Raw genomic sequence first — 25,609 nt, forward strand, 5'->3', positions numbered from 1 at the left:
AGCTGCCTCTTGTATGCCCCACCCTGGGGATTGAACCAGAAACCTGGGCATGTGCCCTGACCGGGAATTGAACCACGACCTCCTGTTTCATAGGTCGATGCTCAGCCACTGAGCCATGCCAGCTGGGCTTAATCACCATTTTTATTTGCTGTGTGATATTTCTTTGAGTTGGATGTACCAGAATATACTTTATTAACCTCACTTTTAAGGATCCTCAAGAAGGCTTACGTGTCATGAGTGCTTTGATTTTAGATTCTCTACTTACTTTCTTTAACCAGATGCTAACCCTGAGGTGACAATGACAATGCTTCGCTGGATCTATACGGATGAGTTGGAGTTCAAAGAAGATGATGTGTTCCTGACTGAGTTGATGAAACTAGCTAATCGGTTTCAGCTACAGCTCCTTAGGGAGAGGCAAGTCACAGCAGATATATTCAAGCACCTCAGATGGTGGTGGCTGAGCTTTAATTATGGCAAGCTCTGGGAAAACAGCTTCTCCTGCTAATGTAAATAACTTTTGCAAGGTGTTTTTTAAAGGCTATAGGGGGGAGAGAATTTTATCTCTCTTGTTTTGTGTTATCTTGTAAGCTAAATTTTGCTAATGCCGTTAAGGTATTCTTTTTTCTTTCCCTGGTTTATTATTTGAGATTACATATTTGTGTGAATTGATAAACGAGTATGGAATAACAAAATCCAGTATTCAAACCCTCAACTTTCCCTCCTGTACCTTTTTCCTTTGACATTTTATTGTACTTTCTGATCTACCTACGTGAATGAAGTCCTTGGTCATAGTCTCTTTGTTGGAAACACATTAATGCCTAAATTAACACACAAGAGAATATAGATCAGTAAGTTTCTGAGGTCTTACTCATTGGATACTGGTTCTTACGTTCCCAAGGAGATAGCCTGCTATGTTGTTTCTGTTTTTGTTTTCCTGCTGTTTTTTATGCTGCATTTTCTCTGTTGCTTTCCCAAGTTGGCCTTTCAGAGCAATGGGGGGAAAACATTCAACAGATGTTAGGCAAAATGCCCTTAAGTTTCTGTTGGAGATGTGGCCCTTGGTAATTAGCTTGGTTGATGGAGTGTCTTTTTACATTATTTTGTGATCTTTTTTTGTGAAGTAATGGGTTTAGTCCTGAGTGGGTGAGGGATTGTTTCAGCCATCGAGTGGCACTCCACCTCCACCGTTGTTGTGTTGCCCTTAAGGAGATCTTGCTACCTACCACTGCTTTCTGCTTTCCCTGGGCGGCTGATGTTTCCGGTGGGAGTTAGTACACAGGTTACTCCTAATTGTTTATGATTGATGTGAGCTTGAGTGCATTTGAAGACCTAAATGTAATAACTAAGAAAAAACCAAAACATATCTAAGGTTTTTGTAAGCACATTAGGCTACTAATGCTAACTTTATTGTCAGGACCTTGTGTTTATTTGTGTGAGTTTTTGAACCATCTGAGAGGGAAATGAGAGTGATTTTAATTAGATTGAATGTAATTTATATTTTTTTCCTTCAGATTTCCTGAGTTTTTTCTATTGTCTTTGCCAATTTGTTTATAATTAAATTGCTTTGATAAAAATGCCCTGGGGTTAGAGTAGTTTAGATAATTGTAATCTGTGTGATGGATTCCTTAATTAACATGCTTGTTGTTTATTGACTGATTAGGCTTCATAACTATCAACATCACCAGGCTCAATCTTGTATTGTTGGATGTGGGCATTAAGTTGTTGTCTGTCAGGGCTTTAAGAGCTGGAATGGTAGCTATCCAAGAGTGGAATCAGCCGGAACCGGTTTGGCTCAGTGGATAGAGCGTCGGCCTGCGGACTGAAAGGTCCCAGGTTCGATTCCGGTCAAGGGCATGTGCCTGGGTTGCGGGCACATCCCCAGTGGGAGATGTGCAGGAGGCAGCTGGTCGAGGTTTCTCTCTCATCGATGTTTCTAACTCTCTATCTCTCTCCCTTCCTCTCTGTAAAAAATCAATAAAATATATTTAAAAAAAAAAAAAAAAAAAAAAAAGAGTGGAATCAAATGTTGCCTTTTTTTTTTTAACTATCCCAGAGTGCTCCCTACTGTCAGCTGGAGGAATTGCACATTTTAGGTAATAAAGGGCTATGACACACATGTGAGCAGTTAAACATGAAGCCAGTTTGGTGAAAAGGAAGTTTTTTGGTAAGCTTAGGGAAATACTCTAAAAAAGAATTAATAGTGTATGCTAAAAATTAACAGTTAAAATAATAATTATTTTCCTGTTTATAAAAAACATGTTCAGTGTATGGTATTTGGAAAATATAGAATGATATAAAGAAGAAAACTAGCCCTGGCTGGTTTGGCTCAGTGGATAGAACATTGGCCCGTGATCTGAAGGGTCCCAGTTCGATTTTGGTTTCCCGTCCCTGGTCAGGGTGTGTGCAGGAGGCAACCAATCGATGTATTTCTATTATATCTATATTTCTCTCTCTCTCTCTCTCTCTCTCTCTCTCTCAAAATCAATGGAAAAATATCCTCTGATGAGGATTAAAGAAACAAAAACAAGGAAGAAAACTAAGTCATCCATAATTGAACCACTGTTAGCCATTTGTTGTTTATTTTTTCAGTAATTTTTTTGTGTCTCTCATTTATACCCATGGGAGTGATACCAAAAGCTAGACACGAGTTAATGGGACACAGATAAATGCTTGATTTTGTATTTAAAAAATCAGGTTTATTGTTTTTGTGCATCTATATTCTTTCTGTATTCTAAAATTAAGAATGTATTAACAACAAAATCCTTTCAGAATAGTTAGTCTGTCTTCCTATTTTTCAAAGAGAAGATGTGAACTGAGAATCTGAATTTTAAAATAAGGTTACATGATCTTCAGTTGTGGAAACCATGTCATTTACTATTTATAGCCTATCCAGATAGTGAATGGCTCTCTGGGGATCCCAGAGTTTAGTGAAAATGAAGTGTCTGCCAGTTTTAACAAAACATCTGTCTTCATGAAACATAGTTGACTCTCTTGATGCAATGCCATTTGGCTATAGAAAGGAAGAGTCGAATTTTCAGACTCTAAGCTGTAAACATGTTTTGAAAGTGCTCTGCAAAGGTGAGTCGGTACTCCCTGAAATTATACCAGATGTTAGGACACTAGGATGGCAAGACTGTGGATATTTGTCATTGTAAAGATATATATATATATATATATATATATATATATATATATATATATATATATATATATATATATATATATATCTGAAAAGAGGATTTTTCTCCTGGAATGCTCTGATTTCATAGCTGAGGTCAGAATGACTACCTTAAGCATAGCTGTGATATGGTAGAAGTTTGCAGAAACTAGTGGTTCAGACAGGCAGACAGGAGGCTTAAAAATGTAACATTGTTTACACATTACTATAACAACCATATTTAGATATTGTAACAATTTGATTTAGAGGTGTCCTGTGGGGGGATGTTTCTTCATACACCAAGGCAGCTGTGTTACTTGAAAACAAAGCATTTGCCCTGGCCAGGTATCTCAGTTGGTTAATGTCGTCCCCCACTCTAAGATTATGGATTGTATCCCTGGTCAGGGCACATACAAGAGCAACCAGTGACTGCATAAATAAATGGAATAACAAATCGATCCCTCCCTCCCTCCTCTCTCTAAATTAGTAAATAAAAGTTAAAACAAAAAAACAAAGCATTTAAGCATAGGTCTTGAAATAAATTAGGTACCTGCATTTCCTGCTAAATGGAGAAATGACTCCAAGATTATTCTTGCTCCTAGCCTAAGATCTCATTTGTGAGGTTTTGAAAATTTGTTCCTCATTCTTTCCAGATCTTTCTCACTACTCCTTTCTTCCCCCATCTCTCACTCCCAGGGTCTTTCTCCATTTCTGATAACTAAACCTCATCTGTTAAAATAAGGAATTAATGTGCTAGCTAATCAGTTATTCTTATTTATGATTGTACTGAAACCCATTCATATTAGCTGTTAAATCATGCAACTTCCTGAGAAGGACCTCAAACTTATGACCATACTTTATTCTGTACATAGTTTATACAGTTTTATTTTTAAAAACACAGAGAGATCCTCTAACCTCTAATAGAGTATTATCTTTGTTTTATAGACACCAGAGGCACCAGAGGGCTTATGTAATTTGGCCTCTAAAATTCAGTGGATCTCAACTCAGGTCTTATTTACCTCACAGTTCATTTTGCTCTCATTCTGTGCTTGTGATCAGAAAAGGGTTTTTGTGGGGGCTGTGGGACAGAGAAACCAATGGTAGGGTGTCAGGGAATACCCCTAACACTATTATTAGGCCTCTCTGCTATCCTTGGAGGTAAACCTGATTTGGGGAGAAATGTACAGGCAAGGAAGATGGAAGATCCTGCCACAAGCCTCCTTCCTCCTTGCCCCCAGACTCGGTTGAGAGGAGGCTCACTAAGGTTTCCAGGAAATGTGGGGTAGCAGAAGCCTGGGTCTCCCCCACGCTGCATCTTCTAGGCCAGGTGTTGGCCTGCTTTGTGCTACCAGAGGCCTGCTCGCCTGTGTACAGCCCTACCTTCTCTGATGTAGTTGTTCTCTTAGTGATCATTGTTGTTGTCACCAGGCTTTAGGGGATATCCATTGCAGCCAGCTTTTCACAGTCTTGGTTTACTATGGCTTGTATTCACTCATTTGTTTCTATAAATGATAGATTCTTTTTGTGTGGGCTTTTTAAACAGCTTTATTGAGTTATAATTCACAAAACGAATAGTTCATCCTTTAGGAGGACTTTTAAGAGTCTGTTAATATGTGGAGGCATAAAGCATTATATTTGAAGCTATTTCTAAGCCACATTGATTGCCTAATAGATATGTGCTAGTGGGAACTGCAGTTTTGTCCCATATATTTGAGAGATTATGCTTAATGTGTAGTTACAGGTTATTTGGATTCTGGCTAGAATGAGCAATATAATTTCATACTAGTACTTTTACAATATGGTAACTCAGCTGTTATTTATTCATAACCACTTCGCTTACCTTACACTGTAGTGTTATTGGACATAGCCACCAGTACACAGATTATTGCTTTGGTTTGTTAATTTATGAGTATATTTGTCCTGATAATACTGTTCATTATTAATATTCTCTTGCAGATGTGAGAAGGGTGTTATGTCTCTGGTGAATGTCAGGAACTGTATTCGCTTCTATCAGACCGCGGAGGAGCTAAATGCCAGCACTCTGATGAACTACTGCGCGGAAATTATTGCAAGTCATTGGGTGAGTGAGAGGTTGAGGGGTGTGGACCAAGCACTATCACTGGAAGTCAGAAGACCTGGGCGTGAGAGCTGGTTTCATGGCAAGTTACCTCTCTGACACCTGGTTTCTTCTTATCACAAAGTTGGAGGCTAAGTAGTGGCGTTATATGGTCTGTGAGATTCTTTTTTTTTTTTTTTTTTAATACATTTTAATTGATTTTTAGAGAGAGAGGGAGAGGTATAGGAAGTTAGAAACATTGATGAGAGAGAACATTTATTGGCTGCCTCTGCATACTGCTTATTAGGGATCGAGCCCGCAACCCGGGCATGTGCCCTGACTGGGAATCGCACCTCTGATTGCTGGGTCAATCCTCAACTACTGAGCCACACCAGCCGGGCTGTGAGAATCTTTATAGCTCTCAAAGTCTCATAGTTCTGATTTCAGAGCTAAGGGCAAGTACCTCAAGTCAAGAAACAGGCTTGGAACAAAGGTGCTCCTGCCTTTACCCTCCATCTACAGGAGTCAGGGCTGTGGGCCCCGGAGCAGGAGTTGCTGTGGAGCTGCAGGCCTGCAGAGCATGGCATTGCCTTGGGCTTCCTGTGCTCTCTCCATCCTGTGGAGCGCACTGTTCAATTTAGATTTTCCCTTCTTAGTAGCTTTTATCATAAAGAGTAGTTTTTGTATTTCTTTTTATGTTGTCTGTTTAGCATTTTTAAAGAATCATGGCTAATGCTATGTTTTATAACCTAGTTTCTGTGAATTATTTGGTATCCAACAACATTGTGAGCAAAAGTATCTAAAAGACCCCTAGCCAGTTTGGCTCAGTGGATAAAGTGTTGCTCTGCGGACTGAAGGGTCCCAGGTTCGATTCCGGTCAAGGGCATGTACCTCAGTTGCAGGCTCGACCTCTGTCCTGGTCCTGGTTGGGGTGTGTGCCAGAGGCAACCTGTCAATGTGTGTCTCTCTCACATTGATTTTTCTCTCTCTCTGTCTTTCCCCCTCCCTCCTACTGTCTCTAAAAAAGTCAATGGAAATATATCCTCTGGTGAGGATTAGCAACAACAACAACAGAGTGTCTAAAAGAATTGGGTTTTAAAGAATTGAAACAGGAATGGTAACCTTTCTGCTAAAATAGGTTTAAATTTAGAGATCTGCAGTAGTAGAGATCAGTTGTGACTGAGTGGAGTGAATGATGTGTGGAAGTTCTGATTAATTCGGGAATTGCCACCTGTGTGGGGGTGGGGCGAAGGACTCTTGTCCTGTGGAGGCTCCTCGTGGCTGCATCCGTGCCCGATGGCAGTGTTGTTGTGCTTTTCTGTCACCAGCAGGCACTTGCTGTGGTGACTGGTACAGGCTTGGGAGGTGGGCCTGGTGGCTCTAGATGCCATCTCAGCCATTTATCGCTGTGTGGACTCGGGCAGGGTATGTAGCCTCCTTGTGCTTTCCTTTCTTCATCTGCAAAATGGAAATGATAACAGTACCTACCTCACAGGGTTTTTGTGAGGATTAAATGAGTTGGGCGATGTTAAGCTCCTTAAAGTAGGACCAGACTGTTCTAAGGGCTTCTTAGTGAGTATCAGTTGTTTTGATATGTTGAATCTGTTCTGCTTTTCACTGTCTTTTTAATCCTTAGGATGACTTGCGAAAAGAGGACTTCAGCAGCATGAGTGCTCAGTTGTTATACAAAATGATCAAATCCAAGACTGAGTACCCATTACATAAAGCTATCAAAGTGGAGAGAGAAGATGTGGTCTTTCTTTATCTAATTGAAATGGATTCACAGGTACTGTAGCTGTTTTTTCCATTTTCATGCCTTTCCCCCAAACTATACTCTGCTTGTTTTTCTCTAGAATGCTCTTCACTTCCTTCTGAGCCCTTACTGGCACAGTCTGTAGTGCAGTGTTTCTCCTAGGAGTTTGTTTAAGACATCTGAGCTTTTTCTGTCGTGCTCCTCAATTCTTCCAGCCGCTGCCCATTGCCCAATTCCGGAGCCACACCCATACTTGTAGGTAGTTTTTACTGCAGAACCCACCTTCTAGATACCAAAATCTGTTTCAGTTTTCCTTTGCTGTAATAAGAAATTACCACAAAACTGGTCACTTAAAAAACACAAATTTATTATCTCATCATTTGTACTTTGGGAGTCCAGTACAAGGTGTCAGAACAGTCCATGTTCCTTCCTGGAGGCTGTAGGGGCGAGTCCATTTCCTGCTCATTTGGGTTGTTGGCAGAATTCAGTGCCTTGTGGCTATAGGGCCAATGTCCCGATTTTCTTGCTGCCTATAAGCCTAGGGCTATTCTCAGCTTCTACAGGCAATTGCCTTCCTTAGCGCATGGCCCCCTTCCTCCATCTAAACAGTCAGTGATGGGGGATCAAATTCTTCTCGTGTCACATTTCTCAGACCTACTCTTTGCTTCTCTTTTTCACTTTTAAGGGCTCATGTGATTAATAGGTTGGGCCCTGCTGGATAATCCAGGATGCTCTTTCCCTTTTCAAGGTCCTTAACCTTAATCACACCTGCAAAATGTCTTTCATCCTGGAAGGTGACAGGTTCTGGGGATTAGGACATGACATCTCTGGGGGCTAGTATTCTGCCCACCACACTGCCTTAGGAGAAATGCCGTTGCTTTTGACGGATGGGAGTGTAGTATGTTTTATCCTGGGTGTCCAGTGTGTGAGGGAGACATAAAAATGCCAGGAGGAATTAAATAGTGAAGCCACAGTTGTTCATGAAAACATTAGCAGATTCCCTTCGGGCTCTCTGAACCTCAGCCTGGCACTTGTGTTCCTCTAGCTCTGTCTGCATTTCCCCCTCGATCCTTGTACTGTCTTCCATGGTATTTGCATCTGCCTCGTGATTCTCCATTACTTCTGTGCTCCCTGAAAGTATGTGCCCTGAGGAGGCCTGAGAGAAGTTATAGAATTCAGTTGAATTTGGGGAGTAAGCTAAATTTTGATATTTGCATAAGAGATGCTATTTAAGATGCTATTCAAGGTGGGAGAGATTAAGATCAATTGCATTCTCTACCGGCTCGATGCTAATTCACAAATTTATCTGTGCAGCTCCCTGGGAAGCTGAATGAATTGGATCAAAATGGAGACCTTGCTTTAGACCTAGCTCTTTCACGGCGCCTAGAGAGCATCGCCACCACGCTGGTTAGTCACAGAGCTGATGTGGATATGGTAGACAAGAATGGCTGGAGCTTGTTACATAAAGGAATCCAAAGAGGTAGGAAGAAGTGTATTTTATATTTTTCTTTGCAGGCAATTTTACTTATATCCAAGTAATTTTTGAATACTCTCCGACCCTGTTGCACAGATTCTTTTTTTAAAAAAATAGATTTTATTGATTTTTTATAGAGAGGAAGGGAGAGGGATAGAGAATTAGGAACACTGATGAGAGAGAAACATTGATCAGCTGCTGGGGATGTGCCCTTGACCAGAATCGAACCTGGGACCTTTCAGTCTGCAAGCCGATGCTCTATCCACTGAGCCAAACCGGTTAGGGCTCTACAGATTCTTAAAGGCTTTTTGAGTCTGTACTCGTAGGACTACATGATTTAGAATTTGTGATCAGTGAGTCAAGGAAGGACCGAAGAGCTATCGCCTGTGCCTTGTTGGTTAGGCTCTTCATGGTGTCAACAGGGCCCCCGGAAGAAAGGCTAGAGAGATGGTATTTTCAGAAGTACCTTTTACTTAGAAGCAATTGATTTGTTTGCTTTTCAATATCTTTCTCCAGGAATTGTGCTAGGAAGACTTAACTTGTATCAGTTACTGTAAGAGGGAAAATACCAAAACCACAAATATTTAAACATATTCTTGGATTCAGAGTTGTCACTTTTACAAACTAGACTTCTCTTCTGTCCTGTCAAAGTGATAAAGTTTCATTTTGTTTTAGAAAAGTTATATTTTGTAGCTATATTTTGAGTACATAGTCATTAATAGTGGGAGAATATAGAAGTGATAGAATTAAGGTCAAAACATTTTAATTTTAATGAATTTGCTTTCAAGGCGAAAAAATACCTTTTGTCTTTTTTTCTCATGGCCTTATTAATTCTTAAGTCCCAAATGGATCCTGCCTGATTCAACTTTGCAGCAGTCTTTTTTTTTTTAATTAAAAATGTTTAATGTTGATAATTATTGCAGAATTCCCCCACCTCCCCCTTTGCCTATCTCCACCTATCCGCCAAACTCCCCCCTCTTTTGGCCTTCACCACACTATTGTCCATGTCATGGGAGTTGTATATATGTTCTTTAGCTAATCCCTTCAACTTCTTTATCCAGGTACCCCTCTCCCCAGTTCCCTTTGGCTCCTGCCAGTCTGTTCCATGTATCCATGCTTCTGGTTCCATTTTGTTTGTCAGTTTATTTAGTTCATTAGATTCCACATATTAGTGAGATCATGTGGTATTTGTCTTTCTCTCACTGGCTTATTTTGCTTTGCAAGGGTAAGATTTCCTTCTTTTTTACAGCTGCATAGTATGCCATTGTGTAAATGTACCACAGTTTTTTTTATCCACTGTTGAAGGGCAATTGGGCTGTTTCCAAATCTTAGCTATGCTAAATACTGCTGGTATGAACATAGGGGTGCATATATTCTTTCTGATTGGTGTTTCAGAGTTCTCAGGATAAATACCCAGAAGTGGGATCGTTGAGTCAAAAGGCAATTTAATTTTTAAGAAAACTCCATACAGTTTTCCACAGTGGCTGCACCAATCTGCATTTCTACCAGCAATGCACCAGGGTTCCCTTTTCTCCATCCTCACCAGCACTTGTTGTTTGTTGATTTATTGATATCACATCACACCTGCAGTTTTAATTTGCATCTCTCTGATGATTAGTGACCTTGAGCATTTTTTCATATGTCTCTTGGCCATCTGTATGTCCTCTTTGGAGAAGTATCTGTTTAGTTCCTTTGCCATTTTTTAATAGGATTGTTTGGCTTCCTGGTGTTGAGTTGTATAAATTCTTTGTAAATTTTGGAAATTAACCCCTTATCAGATGTATCATTAACGAATATGTTCTCCCATACAGTGGGTTCTTTTCATTTTTTTATAAATCTTTATTGTTGAGAGTAGTACATATATCCCCTTTTTTCCCTCCGTTGACCCTTCTAGCCTGCCTCTTCTTTTCATTTTGTTGATGTTTTCTTTTGCTGTGTAGAAGCTTTTTAGCTTGATATAATCCCATTGGTTTATCTTTTCCTGAGTTTCCCTTGCCCTTGGAGACATATTGGCAAAAATATTGCTGTGAGCCCAGCTGGTGTAGCTCAGTGGTTGAGCGTCAACCCGTGAACCAAGAGATCACTGGTTCAATTCCTGGTCAGGACACATGCTTGGGTTTTGGGCCCCATCCCTAATAGGGAGCATGCAGAAGGCAGCCAATCAATGATGTTTCTCTCTCATTGATGTTTCTATCTCTCCATCCCTCTCCTTTCCTCTCTCTCTAAAAATTAATAAAAACATGTAAAAAAGTGTTGCTAGAAGTGACTGAGACTTTATTGCCTATGTTTTCTTCTAGAATTTTTATGGTTTTGCAACTTACATTTAAGTCTTTTATTAATTTTGAGTTTATTCTTGTGTATGGTGTAAGTTTCATTTTTTTGGTATGTATTCTGTCCAATTTTCCCAGCACCATTTGTTGAAGTGACTGTCTTTACTCCATTGAATGCTCTTGTCTCCTTTGTCAAATATTAATTGAGCATAAAGGTGTAGGTTGATTTTTGGGCCCTCTGTTGTGGTCTATATGCCTGTTCTTATGCTAGTACCAGGCTGTTTTGATTACACTGGTCTTGTAGTATAGTTTGATATTCAGTATTGTGATATCTCCAACTTTGTTCTTCTTCCAGTAGTCATTTTTGACAGGTAGCATTCCAGTATTGAATAAAAGCTTTCAAAAATGCAAGAGCCTTGCCCTGGCCCGGTGACTTAGTTGGTTGGAGTGTCATCCCATACACCAAAAGGTTATTGGTTTGATTCCATGGGTTATAGGTTTCAGGTTCAATCTCTTATGAGGGTGCGTACAGGAGGCAATCAATCTATGCTTCTCTTTCACATCGTTGTTTCTCTCCTTTCCTCTGTCTCTAATTTCAATAAAAACATTAAAGGGTGAGGATTAAAAAAAAAAACCCCACCAACAACAAAATGCCAAAGCTTTAATTTTGTAGAGGGATAGATGACTTGATTAAAGTACTTGGCCACTTTTTTGTTTAAATGTGGATATCAAAGACAGAGTGTACTGGTTCCCCCACATCTTAATCATGCGTATTTACCCATTCAATTATGTATTATTATTACACTATCGTCGTCTCTGCTGCACTTTTGCCATTCACAAGTTGTTCCTTGTCGGTGGAATGTAGTAACTTCAAATGTGGTTCTGTTGTAGCTGTGGCTTTGTCCTTTTTGGGCAAAGGTTTTAACAATATAAACATCCCTCTAAGCCATGTGTTAGAGGGCTAAGCTTGTTGGCTGATGGAGAGGAAAAATTTGTTCATCATTGGGAAGGAAATCCTTAGAGTATATCAGTGTCGAGAGCAGATGCATTTTTCCTAAGTACCATTCTGCATTGTGCAAAGCCATTGGTGCTTAGTGCTGGGCGTGTATTCAGTGGGGAAAGTTTCCACATAGGGAATTATTCTTTCCCATACTGTTTAATGACTGAGATGTTTATTTTGGAAACAAATAGAAATGTTACTACAAAAACAATCTCAGAATTATGCTTCTTTCCTCTTAGGGAGTTAAATTCTTGTGTATGATGAAAAAACATCTTTGGTGAGTTATTAAATATTTTGGTGATTGCTTAGTTACAAGAATTGCCAAGAATTGGTGATGCATTCCTGATGCTTATTTTCAGATTATTTATTCTTCCACTCTGAATTTTATCATTTGCTTATAAGCAAATGGATTACAGTGTGGGGATGATAAATCTGATTGCTGCTAACTTTGGAGAGTGTGGCACAGTGTGGTGGATACAGCACTGGCATTGGATGTGGGACATACCAAGGTTTGAATCCTGGCTCATCCACTTACTCTGGCCTTGGACAAGTCACTTAACCACCCTGGTCTCCTTTTTCTCATCTGTGAAGTGGAAACATTTCTCTTTACTGATTGTTGTGAGAATAAGAGACAGTGTTAGCAGCACACCTCGCACAGTGACTACCACGTGGTAGTGTCAGCCCATGGTTTCGACTTGGGTCCTGTGCTGAGTGCCACAACTAGCTCCAGTTCCTGTAGGAACTTTTTTCACTTTTCCTTCCTCAACTTGAGCTATTAACCTTACTTTAAGTTTCTTATAATAAGAGTGAAGATCTTTCATATATAAGATTTGAGTCTGGTTCTGGACACATTTGTAAACAAAATAGTCCGTGATCATTCTATTAACTAAGTTATTCCAGTCAATTTGTATGAAGAATGAAATAGGCAGCCAGTGTCTGGGTGAGACCACAGGAGGGATGCCATTGCTCTGATTAGCTGCATCTGGGCAAGAAGATGAATCCTTCTTAAAATATATATGTATCTATATATGTGCTGGTTTTCCTTAACAGCCAGCATCAGTCAACGGGTCTCTTAAATAGGATGCTCCCATCTATTTGTAGATTTGCACCACCGGGAGCAGCATGAGACACAGTTTGTATTAATTAAGTAATGAAAGTTACTGTCTGTTCCCTGAATATAACTTCTATCAGGAAGCTGCATTCAAAGAAAAAAATGTATTTGGATTATTTTTTAATGTTAACTGTGTTGTTAGGACTATTTTTATGTGGTCAAGTCATTATAACATCTCATGTACCAGACAGTGTTGTAGATGAGGTGATGAAGTAACTGAAACTTTTAAGCACTAAACAGTTTTTATTTGAAATGGTTTTGATGGAAATCTTTCTACAATGTATTAGAGGTTTTCTTATTGACAGGAACTTTATAAACAATGTTTTTGGTGTTTTCTATTCCCTCCCATTGTTCTGTTCTTTTTGTTTAGTTTTGTTTTCTTGTTAATCCTCACCTGAGAATACTTTTCCATTATTTTTGAAAGAAAGTAGGAGGGAGGGGAAGACACAGAGACAGACATATTCATGGGTTGTTTCCCACATGAGCCCTGACCAGGGCCAGGGATTGAGCCTCCAACTGAGGTACGTGCCCTTGACCGGAATTGAACCTGGGACCCTTTAGTCTGCAGGCCGATGCTCTATCAGCATCTGAGGGGCCTATGGTAGCCTAGCCACCTCAGTACAAGAGCTCACCTTCTCCAGCAAAATGGTCCCTTGGAGGAAAGTACCTGGGAGTGTTGAAAACCAAATGATTTTGAAATTTCATGTTCACTGAAGAGCAGATGAAACCCTTATATTCAGATGAAAATGAGCACAGGAATATAGATAACAGACTTGAGAGCTTTGCCACTCCTGAATCCTAAGCCCCATTCTAGATGTTTAGACTGCGTAAGTATAGTTGAAGAAGATGGAATGATATTGTAAGATATAAAAGAAAACCTCTCGTTAGTAACTTTAAGAGAAAATCATCATCTGGAAGTTGTGATTCAGAGGAGTGTGCATTTATAGTATGGACAGAATTAGAAACAGATAAAAGTATCCAGATGCAAAGACAAAACAGATCAACTATGGAAAGAGAACCATTGCTTATGATCGATATATTGAACAAGTTCCAAGGCACCTTTCACAACGTGGCATTCATCCCAGGACCTCCAGCGAAGTTAAGTATAATCAACAATCATGAGACCAGCAGGTCAACCTGGGAGATTGCTGTGCAGTTTTGGGATTTTCCAGTTAAAGAGAGATGTGATTTGCAAGAAATTAATCCTGTCTAAACCTTGGTGAAATGGGGACAGACTCTACAGACAGTACCTCTGAATCCCATGAGCTCTTGGGATGACTTAGCTATGTACTCTAGACTGTCAAGGGGAGGATGAGTTTGATTTGAAACTTCCCAGCTATGAGCTAATCGGGCTGCGTGGAGGCCACTGAAAAAACAGTTGCCTCCACCCTGCTGGAATGTCTCATAGCATGCATTGTGCATTTATAACTGGACTAGAGGCCCGGTGCACAAAAATTGTGCATGGGAAGGAGAGGTTCCCTCAGCCCAGTCTGCACCCTCTCCAATTCAGGACCCCTCGGGGGATGTCTGACTGCCGGTTTAGTCGAACATCCCTCTCATAATCCTGGACCACTGGCTCCTAATCGCTCACCTGCCTGCCTGTCTGGTTGCCCTTAACTGCCCCCCACTGGCCTGATCACCCCTCACTGCCTCTGTGTGCCGGCCTGGTCGCCCCTAACTGCCCCCTGCTGCTGGCCAGGTTGCCCCCAACTGCCCCCGTGCCGGCCTGGTCACCCCTTACTGCCCCCCCCCCCGCCCACTGGCCTGATTGCCTCTCACAAGCCCCCACTGGCCTGGTCGCCCCACACAGCCTGCTGTTCAGTTGTTTGGTCGTCCCTCACTAACCCCCCTGCCGGCCTGGTCACCACACACAGCCTGCTGTTCAGTCATTTGGTTGTTCCTCACTAACCCCCCTGCCAGCCTGGTCATAGACAGCCATTTTGTGAGGGTGTGATGGTCAATTTGCATATTCCCGCTTTATTATATAGGATGGTCTCTCTGTTAATAGTTTATTATGATGCATTGTCATTCTTGTCTTACTTTCATTAAGAAACATTAATTTGCCCTAGCTGGTTTGTCTCAGCGGATAGAGCATCGGCCTGCGGACTGAAGGGTCCCAGGTTCGATTCCAGTCAAGGGCATGTACCTGGGTTGCGGGCACATCCCCAGTAGGGGGCGTGCAAGAGGCAGCTGAATCGATGTTTCTCTCTCATCGATGTTTCTAACTCTCTATCCCTCTCCCTCTCCCTTTCTCTCTGTAAAAAATCAATAAAATATATTTTTAAAAAATCAAAAAAATCAATAAAATATATTTAAAAAAAAAAGAAACATTAACTTTATGTGTAGTGATTTATGCCTGTTTTGATTTATAAATGGAATTAAATCTAAGGAAGATTGAACTTTAATTTTATAGTGAACTTAATTGCTTAATTCCTACCATCCTCCAAGTTAACTTGACAAGATGGTCTAACTGGTTTTCCACAGTATTTTTAATATTAAATTGCCACTGGTCAGATTGCTTGGTTCTGAACTTAATCATGTATTCACAGAACCAATCTAGAGTCAGCTTTTTCTTGCTGGTATATAACAGAATAGTTCCAGAAATATATACCTTTAATATTTTCATGAAACGTAATTTTTGGCCTTTTGTCAAGATTGTCTGTCAAGGTAGCTCTTTTCCCTCACACAGAACACTAAATAGACAAAAATGGTGGTTTGAGCTGTTGAAATTACTGGGTTTTATGTACATTACTCAGTTTCAGTTTGATATGTGTGAATAGTCCTACTTAGCCTTTCTACCTGTAATGCTCCAAGAGTCAAGGCTGTGGAAGGATTTTAGAAATTTCATTTTTACATCCAGTTGATTTACCATGTAAAATTTTTTGTAACTAGCAATGTGTACAGATTCTTTCTTCAAATATTCAGTTGTAAACTTTTTGTTAAGACTATTTATATGTAATTAGATTGAGAAAAGGAAAAGAACCTTTGGGCAATAATAAATCAGTCAGATGTGGTCTTACTCTGAAGAGGAACTGGTATGCAAGTACAGCAGGTTGAGGGTGTGTGTTACTTAGGTATAGACTGATGAGGAAATGAAAGAGGGAGATAAATTGTATTGGGGAGAAATCTTGGAACCCTTTTTGAAAGTTGTTGATCACAAGAGGCTTTTGAAGGATAGGAGTCTGGTATACTTAAACTAGAGGCCCGGTGCATGACATTCATGCACTGCGGGGCAGGGGGGTCCCTCAGCCTGGCCTGCACTCTCTCACAGTTCAGGACCCCTCAGGGGATGTCCGCTGAGGGGGCCTTAGTGCTGCCACAGAGGCAGGAGAGGCTTCCGCCACCACTGCTGCTGCGCTTGCCAGCCGTGATCCTGGCTTCTGGCTGAGCGGTGCTCCCGCTGTGGGAGCACACTGACCACCAGGAGGCAGCTCCTGCTTTGAGCATCTTCCCTCTGGTGGTCAGTGCGCGTCATAGCAACCGGTCGTTCCGCTGTTTGGTCAATTTGCATATTCACCTTTTATTATATAGGATAGTGAAGTGGTACTGTGGTGAGGGGCAGGACAGATAACAGGTAATCAGAAATTGAACAAAGCCTTTTGAATTCAAGTGTAATTCTGTGGTCTCAATGATGAGTTCCCTCCTACAGGTGTCCAGAGAGGTGCTGCTCAGACACACCCAATTGTTTCTCTTTGTCTGCAGTTGCTGAATGATGCCTTTCTGAGGCAACATTGGCCAGAATAACTTGCCCTGGGTTTTGTCATATGTAACCACTGCTTCTGTTATTTCTTTTCAAGGAGATGTCTTTGCTTCCACTTTCCTCATTAAAAATGGGGCCCACGTCAGTGCTGCTACATTGAGTGCCCAGGAGACACCGTTGCACCTGGTGGCATTGTACAGTTCAAAGAAACATTCAGCGGATGTGATGTCTGCAATGGCACAGATTGCAGAAGCCCTTCTGCAGGCTGGTGCCAATCCCAACATGCAGGACAGCAAGGGCAGGTAAGTGGGCGAGCAAACAGACTGTTCTTAGCACCATTCCCAGTGGCATGTAACTGGCAGACAGGGACTTGTTGTTCTTTGGTTGGCATTATTCAATCTGATTTTTATTCAAGTCACAAACACTCATTTGTTGCACAAATGAGAGACATGACTAAGGCCTGAGGCATTTGGGGAAACCATTTCCATTCTAGATAACAGAGGTCTTTGGATTTTTAAGCGATTTCTGTCATCATCAGAGTGGTCATCTCGTTCAACTGTTCCAATGGAACCTTCTTCTAGCCTCTTTGTTAGACTTGCTTGGGTAAATTGAAGAAGTGGAGCACACCAGCACACCATCTCAAGGCCGTCTGTTTTATTTCTGTGAGGTGTAATTGCTGGGAAATTCTGTACGTTAAACCCAGTTCTACCTTCTTGCAAATACTTCCATTTAGACAACTCTATCTGCACAGCTTGCCACTTCTTCCTCCGCACAGCCCTTTGCAAATTTGACAGTAGCAGTTGTATACCATTTGCCCCTTCCCAGAAATATTTACTTGAAGGTTCCTTGTGGTTTAGAATCTAAGAAAGGGCTGCCTGTCTTTGGGACAGCAATGTGGGGTGGGGGGGTGAAGGGGAGTGAAGCCACCTAAATCACCACTTTTCATCATAGCAACTTAGGATTTTATATCTTTGAAAACCCTCTCAAAAAAATAAGAAGAGAGTTGTGTGAAGTTGTCAGAATAGGGAAAGAGATTTGTGTGATGGACAAAATACTTAAATAAGATGGATCTCCATGAACTCTCAATATTATGTGATAATTATGTTATTACCCAAACATAATTGCATTCTTTTTTTTCTGCTGTTGATTCTTCGTCCCCACCCCTGCCAGCTGCAGTAAACTCTGGCAGTCTGTAGCTCTGAGATAGATGCCAGTCGGGGAGGCCTTGTACTCTGCAGTGCAGTCTCGTTTGGGGCACTCGAGGGCTAAATAAAACAGTGAGGTGTGGTTAACTGACACTTTAATTAGTTCCTCCCTGTTGCCACTCTGAATGTTTTTGAGTACAACAGAGAATTATGGAATGATAGAAACTGCTGGGGGTTTTTTTGTTTGTTTTTAATCCTCACTCAAGGATATGTTTATTGTTTTTAGAGAGAGGAAGCTAGGGTGGGGGGAATGGGGAGAAACATTGATGTGAGAAACATGGATCAGTTGCCTCCTGTACACGCTCCAACTGGGGACTGAACCTGAAATCTAGGTATGTGCCCTGACCAGGAATTGAATCTGCAACCTTTTGGTGTATGGGACGACACTCCAAGCAACTGAGCCACCAGCCAGGGTGAAACTGATGTTTTAAAAACATGAATATATGCAAGATCAATAAGGGTCAGGATTTAATTGGAGACTATTTAAATCTCTTCCTTTATTCTTATCCTTTTGGCTACTGAATAGTAAAGGGTAACACATAAGCAAACCCATTTTCATTCTTTGCTACTTGGTCATGGTTTTGGGACACTGTTTGCCGGTGTAGAAAAAGCCGGTGGTAGAAATGTGGACCTTCTTGTGGGTGGTGATTCTGGTCGCCTCCTGCTGCGGCTTCTGTGCGCAATCGGGGCCATCCTGACTGACGCCTCTCCTCCTTCACCCTGCAGGACTCCCTTACACTTGTCCATCGTGGCCAGGAACGAATACGTGTTCAACCAGTTGCTGCAGTGTAAACAGTACGTAGGGACACACGGAGAAATGAAAAAGCAGTTGTGAGGGTGGGATTGTGAGTGAAACATAATTTTTAAATGTCTTTTAGTATTGTAAATTTTAATAATTGAAAGTAAATTTTAAAAAATAGTCATTCAACAAATATTAAGGAAAGAATGAGGCTGTTGTCAGGACAGTGTCTGAAGAAAGCATTTGCTGCTCACATTGCTTCCTTGTTTCAGATTAGACTTAGAGCTGAAAGACCACGAGGGCAGCACAGCTCTGTGGCTTGCAGTGCAGTACATCACTGTGTCATCCGATCAGTCCGTAAACCCCTTTGAAGACCTCCCTGTGGTCAATGGGACTTCATTTGATGAAAACAGCTTTGCAGCGAGACTCATTCAGCGGGGCAGCAACACCAATGCACCTGACTCTAAAACAGGTAAATCACGCATCCTTAAGAGCTGATGCTCAAGTCTGGAGGCTCCATGAAGTACTGTGCCAGCGATTTACCAAAAATTTAGAAACTGAATGACATATTATTAAGAAGTATTTTATACTTAAGTTTAACTATAGAGGAAGTCCAAGTTATTTTATTTTAATATTGTGCTTCAAAAAATTTGCCTGGCTGGCGTGGCTCACTGGTTGAGCATTGGCCTATGACCCAAGAGGTCACGGTTCAGTTCCTGGTCAGGGCACATGCCCGGGTTGAGGATTCAATCCCCAGTGTCAGGTGTGCAAGAAGAGGCAGCCGATCAATGGTTCTCTCTCATCAGTGATGTTTCTATCTCTCTCTCCCTTTCCCTTCCTTTCTGGGGCAAAAAAAAAAATTTAGCCAGACTTTGAGTTGTGTCCATTAAGCTGAAATACTTTTGTTTATTTAATGCAGTGAGTTACAGACTTTTTGGACTCAGAACTCCTTTACCCTCTTCAAGAACTTTTGTTTTGGTGGGTTGTATTTTTGATGTTTATTGTATTAGAGGTTAAAATTGAGCTAACCCATTTGAAAACAAGAAGAAAAAAATTTTTGTTTTATTTAGAAAAGAGTGATAATGCTAAACAAAATATTTCTAAGCCAAGGACAAACATTTAAGGCCCCAAGAGGAAAAGTGACGTACTTAAGGGGCATTTTCTGGTAGCATTTAGGTTGCAGTGTCTTCAAAATAGACATCTAACTCAGAGGCTCTCAGACATGGGCACCTCCCCCACCCCACCCCCAACTTCCCACCCAGGGACATTGGGCATCACCTGTAACCATTTTTGATTGTCACAGCAAGGTTGGGGGTGCTGCTGTCACCTAGTGGGCAGAAGCCAGGAATACTCTAAATACTGTGCGGTGCCTCATGTCAAAGAGTTATCTGGCCCAAAATGTCAGTAACACTGCTACTGAGAAGTGTGTTCCAATCCAGCCCCAGGAAGGAGACCTGACATACCTCTGGTTCTGGGTGGTGGCTAGTGCAAACCGGGCTCATCCTGTCTCTGGACTATTCCTGAGAGTACCTGTGTGGACTTAAGTCGAACCTTCTTTAGGTGCTGGCTTGTCAGTTGTGAAAGGTGGTGGGGCAGTCAGGGTGTGGTGTGCTATGGAACTGGACCTCATTGTTATGCAAATGGAAGAATGAATATGCCCACTTTCTCCTAGGAAATTGCTTACTGCAGCGGGCAGCTGAAGCAGGAAATGAGGCAGCAGCTCTTTTCCTGGCAACCAGTGGTGCTCACGTCAACCACAGAAACAAGTGGGTAAGTGTGGCAGGGCAGCAAGGGGAGCAGTTTTGATCTGTGGAAGAAATGACAATGACAGTTTAAAGGGGAAAATGGAATGGATTCTTTTTTTCAATTTGTCTCCAAGTAAAATGTACACAGGATTAAAAAAGAGTGAAACAGGTGCTTGTATTCTCAAATATTGTTGGTTGCTTGATTCATTCAGCAACCATTTCCTAATTATTTATGGTATATTAGGTTGTAAACTACATGTACATACATACACATATATACATGTGTGTACATATCTTTCTTTGAATATTCTGTCGCTGGAGGGAAACATGGAACTAGTAATAAGGTTTCTTTAGGGGAGGATAATTGGGTAGTGGGGGCAAGGAGTGAGAGGAAACTTCACTAAATATTCTTGTAGCTTTCAAATTTTTTTTTAATTTTTTGTGATTTCAGAGAAGAAGGGAGAGGGAGACAGAAATATCAATGATGAGAGAGAATTATTGATCGGGAGCCCATAACCCAGGGATGCTCCCTGACTGGGAATCGAACTGACCTCCTGGTTCATAGGTCAATGCTCAACCACTGAGACACATCGGCCTGGCAAGGCTCTTCCATTTTCTGCAGCATTTATTTTAGCGACACTTGGAAGTCCTCTGTTGTTATTTAATAATAGTCATCTATTATTTTTATAATTATAAGTAATTATAAAAACAAAGTGAAGGCTGGTTAAGAAGGTCATTGAAAATGCAGAAGATGATTTGCCAGAACGTTGAATCTAGGGATGATGGCACGGGGAAAGGGAAGAGCGGTGATCAGGAGGAGTGGGACAAAAGTCGTGGAGGCCAGCTGGTGACAGGATGAGCCAAGAGCTGTGACTGCCCTTAGGCTGTGAGGAGAACTCCCAGCCTGAAAGTGCTCTCCTTTGGATCATGTGTTTCTGTTCAGGGAGAAACCCCGTTACACACGGCCTGTAGGCATGGCCTGGCCAACCTCACCGCAGAGCTCCTGCAGCAAGGTGCCAACCCAAACCTGCAGACCGAGGAAGCTCCGCCTCTGCCAAAGGAGGCTGCGTCCCTGGCCAGCTCCGTGGGCAGCGTCTACCTGCAGACGCCGTTGCACATGGCCATCGCCTATAATCACCCAGATGTGGTGTCTGTCATCCTGGAACAAAAAGGTGGGTGGTAGGAACTGCTGCCGGCCCCTGTGACTTGGGGATGGTGGTGCTGGGTAGGTCACTACCGAGGTGATGCTTCTTTCCTGGTGAGTTTCTCAGATAAATTAGAAAAGCATGTAGTCTGGCTCCTGGCTGCAGTGTACATGTTCAGGATGGGGCCTGCCCATTTCAACCACCAGGTTAAGGTGTTAGGACCTTTGACTGTGTCCTTTATTGTGGGGTGTTTGCCCAGGCATTTCCGTGGAGGTCAAGCAAAGCTTTGCTTTGGCATGAGCTGTCTTGGAGAACTCTGCTGTGGCAGGTCCTCTACGAGCCACCAGTCCTCTCTGCCTCAGCCATCCTGGCAGTGAACCAAGGAAGCCCCCTCAGTTCCCCTCAGAAAGTCAGCCTCAGCGTTCTCTCCTGTCCCGGGCGTAGGGGGACTCTCACCTGTGTCCTGGCGAAGGCTCACCCTTTCTAGCACTGCTGTGGAGGCAATGGGGCTTTGGGTAGAATGCACCTTTTCTTAGTCCTCACAGGAATGGTAAGATGGTAGGAATCACATTTAGGAAAACATTGCCAAGGCATGGTTTTGATCCTCTTTTCCACAATCAGGTAATTAACGTGTGTTTCCACAGTGGAGTCTAGCTTCCTTTTATGAAGATTCAATGTTTTAAACTTTAAAATATTTCATTTTCCCCATAAGCTTAGAATTTCTTTCCCCATGTGTTAGATTTCTCGGCTTCCAGTCTCCACAAGAAGATTTATCAGTTCATATTTTAGCCAGTCAGTTTGAAACTGATCTCTTACTCTCTTGGATACTTTAAATATGATCCATGGGATGGTGAAATCAAGTGTTCTCTTCCTTTAAAAAAAATTTAGCTAATGCTCTTCATGCCACCAACAACTTGCAAATTATTCCGGACTTCAGCCTCAAGGATTCCCGAGACCAGACTGTGCTGGGCCTGGCATTATGGACAGGTAAGGTTGTACGAGAGGCTGTTGATACCTGCACACAGACAGTGGCAGTCAGGAGGGGGTGAGGGAGAGAGGGAGAGAAGCAAGGAGGTGGGGAGGGCTTGGTTGTAAAATAACTTCCCTGTTTGGGTTAAGCCTGTAATGCCCAGTTTAAAAACTGCCGGCTTTGAGAAGTGGAGAGGATGGGTTTGTTGCAGTAAGATGCTGGGGAAGTGGGGAAATGCATTGACCAGGGCTTGCTTCTTTCCCAGGCATGCACACGATCGCAGCCCAGCTGCTGGGCTCCGGGGCGGGCATCAACGACACCATGTCGGACGGGCAGACGCTGCTGCACATGGCCATACAGCGACAGGATAGCAAGAGCGCGCTCTTTCTCCTGGAGCACCAGGCGGACATAAACGTCAGGTGGGCTGAGCCTCGGCAGCGCCAGGTCTCATTGACTCGAGGTGGTTCAAAAGCATAGCCCTGCCTGTGGAACATATTGTCCTTGTTAGCTAGGGGAAGGGATGAGGACTCTGAAGTAAATGCGGTGCAGAAACTGGGCGTGACCGCACACTTGTGCTCTTCCCCCCGCCCCACCCCCACTTGCACTGTCTCATTAAAAAGGAGTCTCAAATCACTTGAGTAAGAATTTCAGTTATAACGAAGAACATTCCAATATATGAGCTGTCAAAAGGCCTGAGGGGGAAATACATGCAGTTAAACTTGGACTGCTTTGAGATGCTGTTAGAAGCAGCTACACACCCTTCAGATTTCAACACCCTAACACCCTGCAATGTTGGACCATTACTTTTCTGTGACATAGGATGGCATGGCTGTATGTTTTCAAAGATCTGGGACAGATGCTATTGACAGGTTATATTTCTCGGAAAGGATATTAATGAATGTGAATGAATTAGTTTAAGGGATATGATGGATTCAGGTCTCTGGAATGGCCAGAAGGGCACCCTTTGTCGTTTGGCTTTCACTACAAATGCTGATTGTGGTGTGCATGTCCTAGCAGGACTCGGGATGGGGAGACAGCCCTTCAGCTGGCCATCAAAAATCAGCTCCCGCTTGTAGTGGATGCCATCTGCACCCGAGGAGCTGACATGTCCGTGCCGGACGAGATGGGGAACCCCCCGTTGTGGCTCGCGCTGGCAAATAACCTGGAGGACATTGCTTCGACTCTGGTGAGTCAGACTCAACTTTAGCCTCTGTTTACACATGGGGATATTTTGTGTCAGAGATGGATTTGGTACCTACATAGCGGCCACAAGGAGCAAGAGATCTGCCAGGTAACAGACTGAGCCAAGGACGAGCAGTAAGAAATCACACTAGAGAGACTTGCAGTTCAGCATGGTCTCGGATGACCCATTTTTTAGGCTGCTTGTATCAAGAAAACTGCCAAGAAGCAAGGGTTTCCTCAGGAATCTGCTCTGAGGTGGGTTAATTTGATGTGGGCTACCCTGGCTGTCACAACAGTGACACATTCCCAAATCTCAGTTTTGTCTCCCTGTTCAGAAGATAGGCCCCCAAAGCAGAGGTAACTCTGGAAGTTATTAGCTTTTTGAAGAGCCTGAAATGTGACAATAAGGCATTTGCACCTGGGGGCTTTACCCAGTGGTTACTGACTTTCCCTGTTAATTACAGGTGGGTGTTACTGGGGGCATGCGCATATGCTCACGTTCTATTCCTTGTGTGTGTTTTCTATTCCTTCTAGAACACAACTCAAGAGGGCACTAATTAAACATATCTCTCATATTTCCTAAACACATCACTTCAAGGACTTGTGCACACTTGCACAGAGCAGGTTTTAATAATTGTTTGTAAAATCTGATGAATGATTCAGATAAAAATCATTATCAGTTAATTATCAACCATGTCTTGCCTGAAAATGAATCTAATAATGTGCATAGAGCTCCAAGATAGTAATGAAAATGTTGACCTTGCCGAAACCGGTTTGGCTCAGTGGATAGAGCGTCGGCCTGTGGACTGAAGGGTCCCAGGTTCGATTCCGGTCAAGGGCATGTACTTGGGTTGCAGGCACATCCCCAGTGGGAGATGTGCAGGAGGCAGGTGGTCGATGTTTCTCTGTCATCGATGTTTCTAACTCTCTATCTCTCTGTAAAAAATCAATAAAAAATATTTTTAAAAAATGTTGGCCTTTTCCAAGCAGTGTTGTGAGTAACGCGTTTTTCTGCAGGTCAGACATGGCTGTGATTCCACGTGCTGGGGCCCGGGACCTAGTGGGTGCCTTCAGACACTCCTGCACAGAGCCATTGATGAGAACAACGAGTCCACCACCTGCTTCCTTATTCGCAGGTCTGAGAAGACTAAGTATCTCTTCAAATCTTTTTTTTTCAGCAAGACTGTTGGCTACAGTCTTGTTGGCCGGACTCTCCTAATTAAGGCTATCAGAGGGTCACTGTCTGTCAAGTTAAGTCAGCCAAGAGATGTGACTCATTTGTGAGGAAAGGACCTTGAGTGCCCAGATCAGAGAATCTGCTCTCAGCCTCCTGCAGGCTGCCCACAGTCAAATCAGGCCAGTTTACACAATGAAGCCAAGAGGCTCGGGGGTGGGGGTGGGTCGCTGGGAGACCAGATGGCCTCTTGCAGGTCCCCCTCAAAGATACATGAGCCATAACAGGCTCCATAGCTTCTTAGAACAGGCTGTGTGGGAGGCAAGTCATGCAGGAAACCTGTAGAGTAGTGGTTCTCAAACTTTAAGTGCATGCAGCTCCCCTGGGGGGATGTAGAGTTCTGCTGCCCAGGCTTTCCTGTCCCCAAGACCAGTACAGAAGAATCTGTGGGAGGGGGACCCAGACACTGACATTTAAGGCCAAGGACAGCAGTCCCTGGCGCGGAGCTTTTTGTTGGATTGGACAGGGCTGCTGCTGGGTACTTACCGGCATGCCTGGAGGCTGGGTGGAAGCTTGGCACTTGAAGCCTTCCTTTCGTTTCCTCCTCCTCTTCAGTGGCTGCGATGTGAACAGCCCCAGACAGCCCGGTGCTAATGGAGAAGGTGAGGAAGAGGCCAGAGACGGGCAGACGCCCTTGCATTTGGCAGCCTCCTGGGGACTGGAAGAGACGGTCCAGTGTCTTCTGGAGTTTGGTGCCAATGTAAATGCACAGGTATGGAGAGTCTCTCTTCTCCAGGGGGAGTGTTGGTAACCACAGGATTAGGGAAAAGCTCCTCTTTTGGCCAAGCGGCCTTGCAGATTCTCAGTCCCGGGTCTGCTTTACCACAAATGGGGCTAAGCTGCAGACAGAGGAAGTGACTAGCCTGCC

The 25,609-nt window shown here is 42.7% G+C and overlaps 1 protein-coding gene and 1 pseudogene across 3 annotated transcripts in view; both read left to right on the forward strand.

Annotated features, from left to right (window-relative positions):
• The window catches only part of ANKFY1 (ankyrin repeat and FYVE domain containing 1), a 63,184-nt gene that overhangs the window by 21,846 nt on the left and 15,729 nt on the right, over positions 1 to 25,609 (forward strand). For 2 of the 3 annotated variants that reach the window (XM_070395494.1, XM_070395495.1), the window contains exons 4-17: positions 279 to 414; positions 5,114 to 5,237; positions 6,850 to 6,999; positions 8,281 to 8,446; positions 16,619 to 16,823; positions 18,453 to 18,521; positions 18,738 to 18,937; positions 20,138 to 20,235; positions 21,154 to 21,382; positions 22,244 to 22,342; positions 22,591 to 22,744; positions 23,343 to 23,511; positions 24,525 to 24,643; positions 25,297 to 25,453. In XM_070395494.1, coding sequence (XP_070251595.1) covers positions 279 to 414; positions 5,114 to 5,237; positions 6,850 to 6,999; positions 8,281 to 8,446; positions 16,619 to 16,823; positions 18,453 to 18,521; positions 18,738 to 18,937; positions 20,138 to 20,235; positions 21,154 to 21,382; positions 22,244 to 22,342; positions 22,591 to 22,744; positions 23,343 to 23,511; positions 24,525 to 24,643; positions 25,297 to 25,453 — 2,075 coding nt within the window. Of the gene's footprint in view, positions 1 to 278; positions 415 to 437; positions 507 to 5,113; positions 5,238 to 6,849; positions 7,000 to 8,280; positions 8,447 to 16,618; positions 16,824 to 18,452; positions 18,522 to 18,737; positions 18,938 to 20,137; positions 20,236 to 21,153; positions 21,383 to 22,243; positions 22,343 to 22,590; positions 22,745 to 23,342; positions 23,512 to 24,524; positions 24,644 to 25,296; positions 25,454 to 25,609 lie in introns of those variants that run through there. The other variant, XM_070395496.1, reaches the window with a different exon arrangement.
• On the forward strand, positions 13,543 to 14,099 carry LOC138994519 (histone RNA hairpin-binding protein pseudogene; annotated as a pseudogene).

The sequence above is a fragment of the Myotis yumanensis genome, unplaced genomic scaffold, assembly GCF_028538775.1.
Source record: "Myotis yumanensis isolate MYYU_CA2020_CCGP unplaced genomic scaffold, mMyoYum1.0.hap1 SCAF_16, whole genome shotgun sequence".
Taxonomy (NCBI): domain Eukaryota; kingdom Metazoa; phylum Chordata; class Mammalia; order Chiroptera; family Vespertilionidae; genus Myotis; species Myotis yumanensis.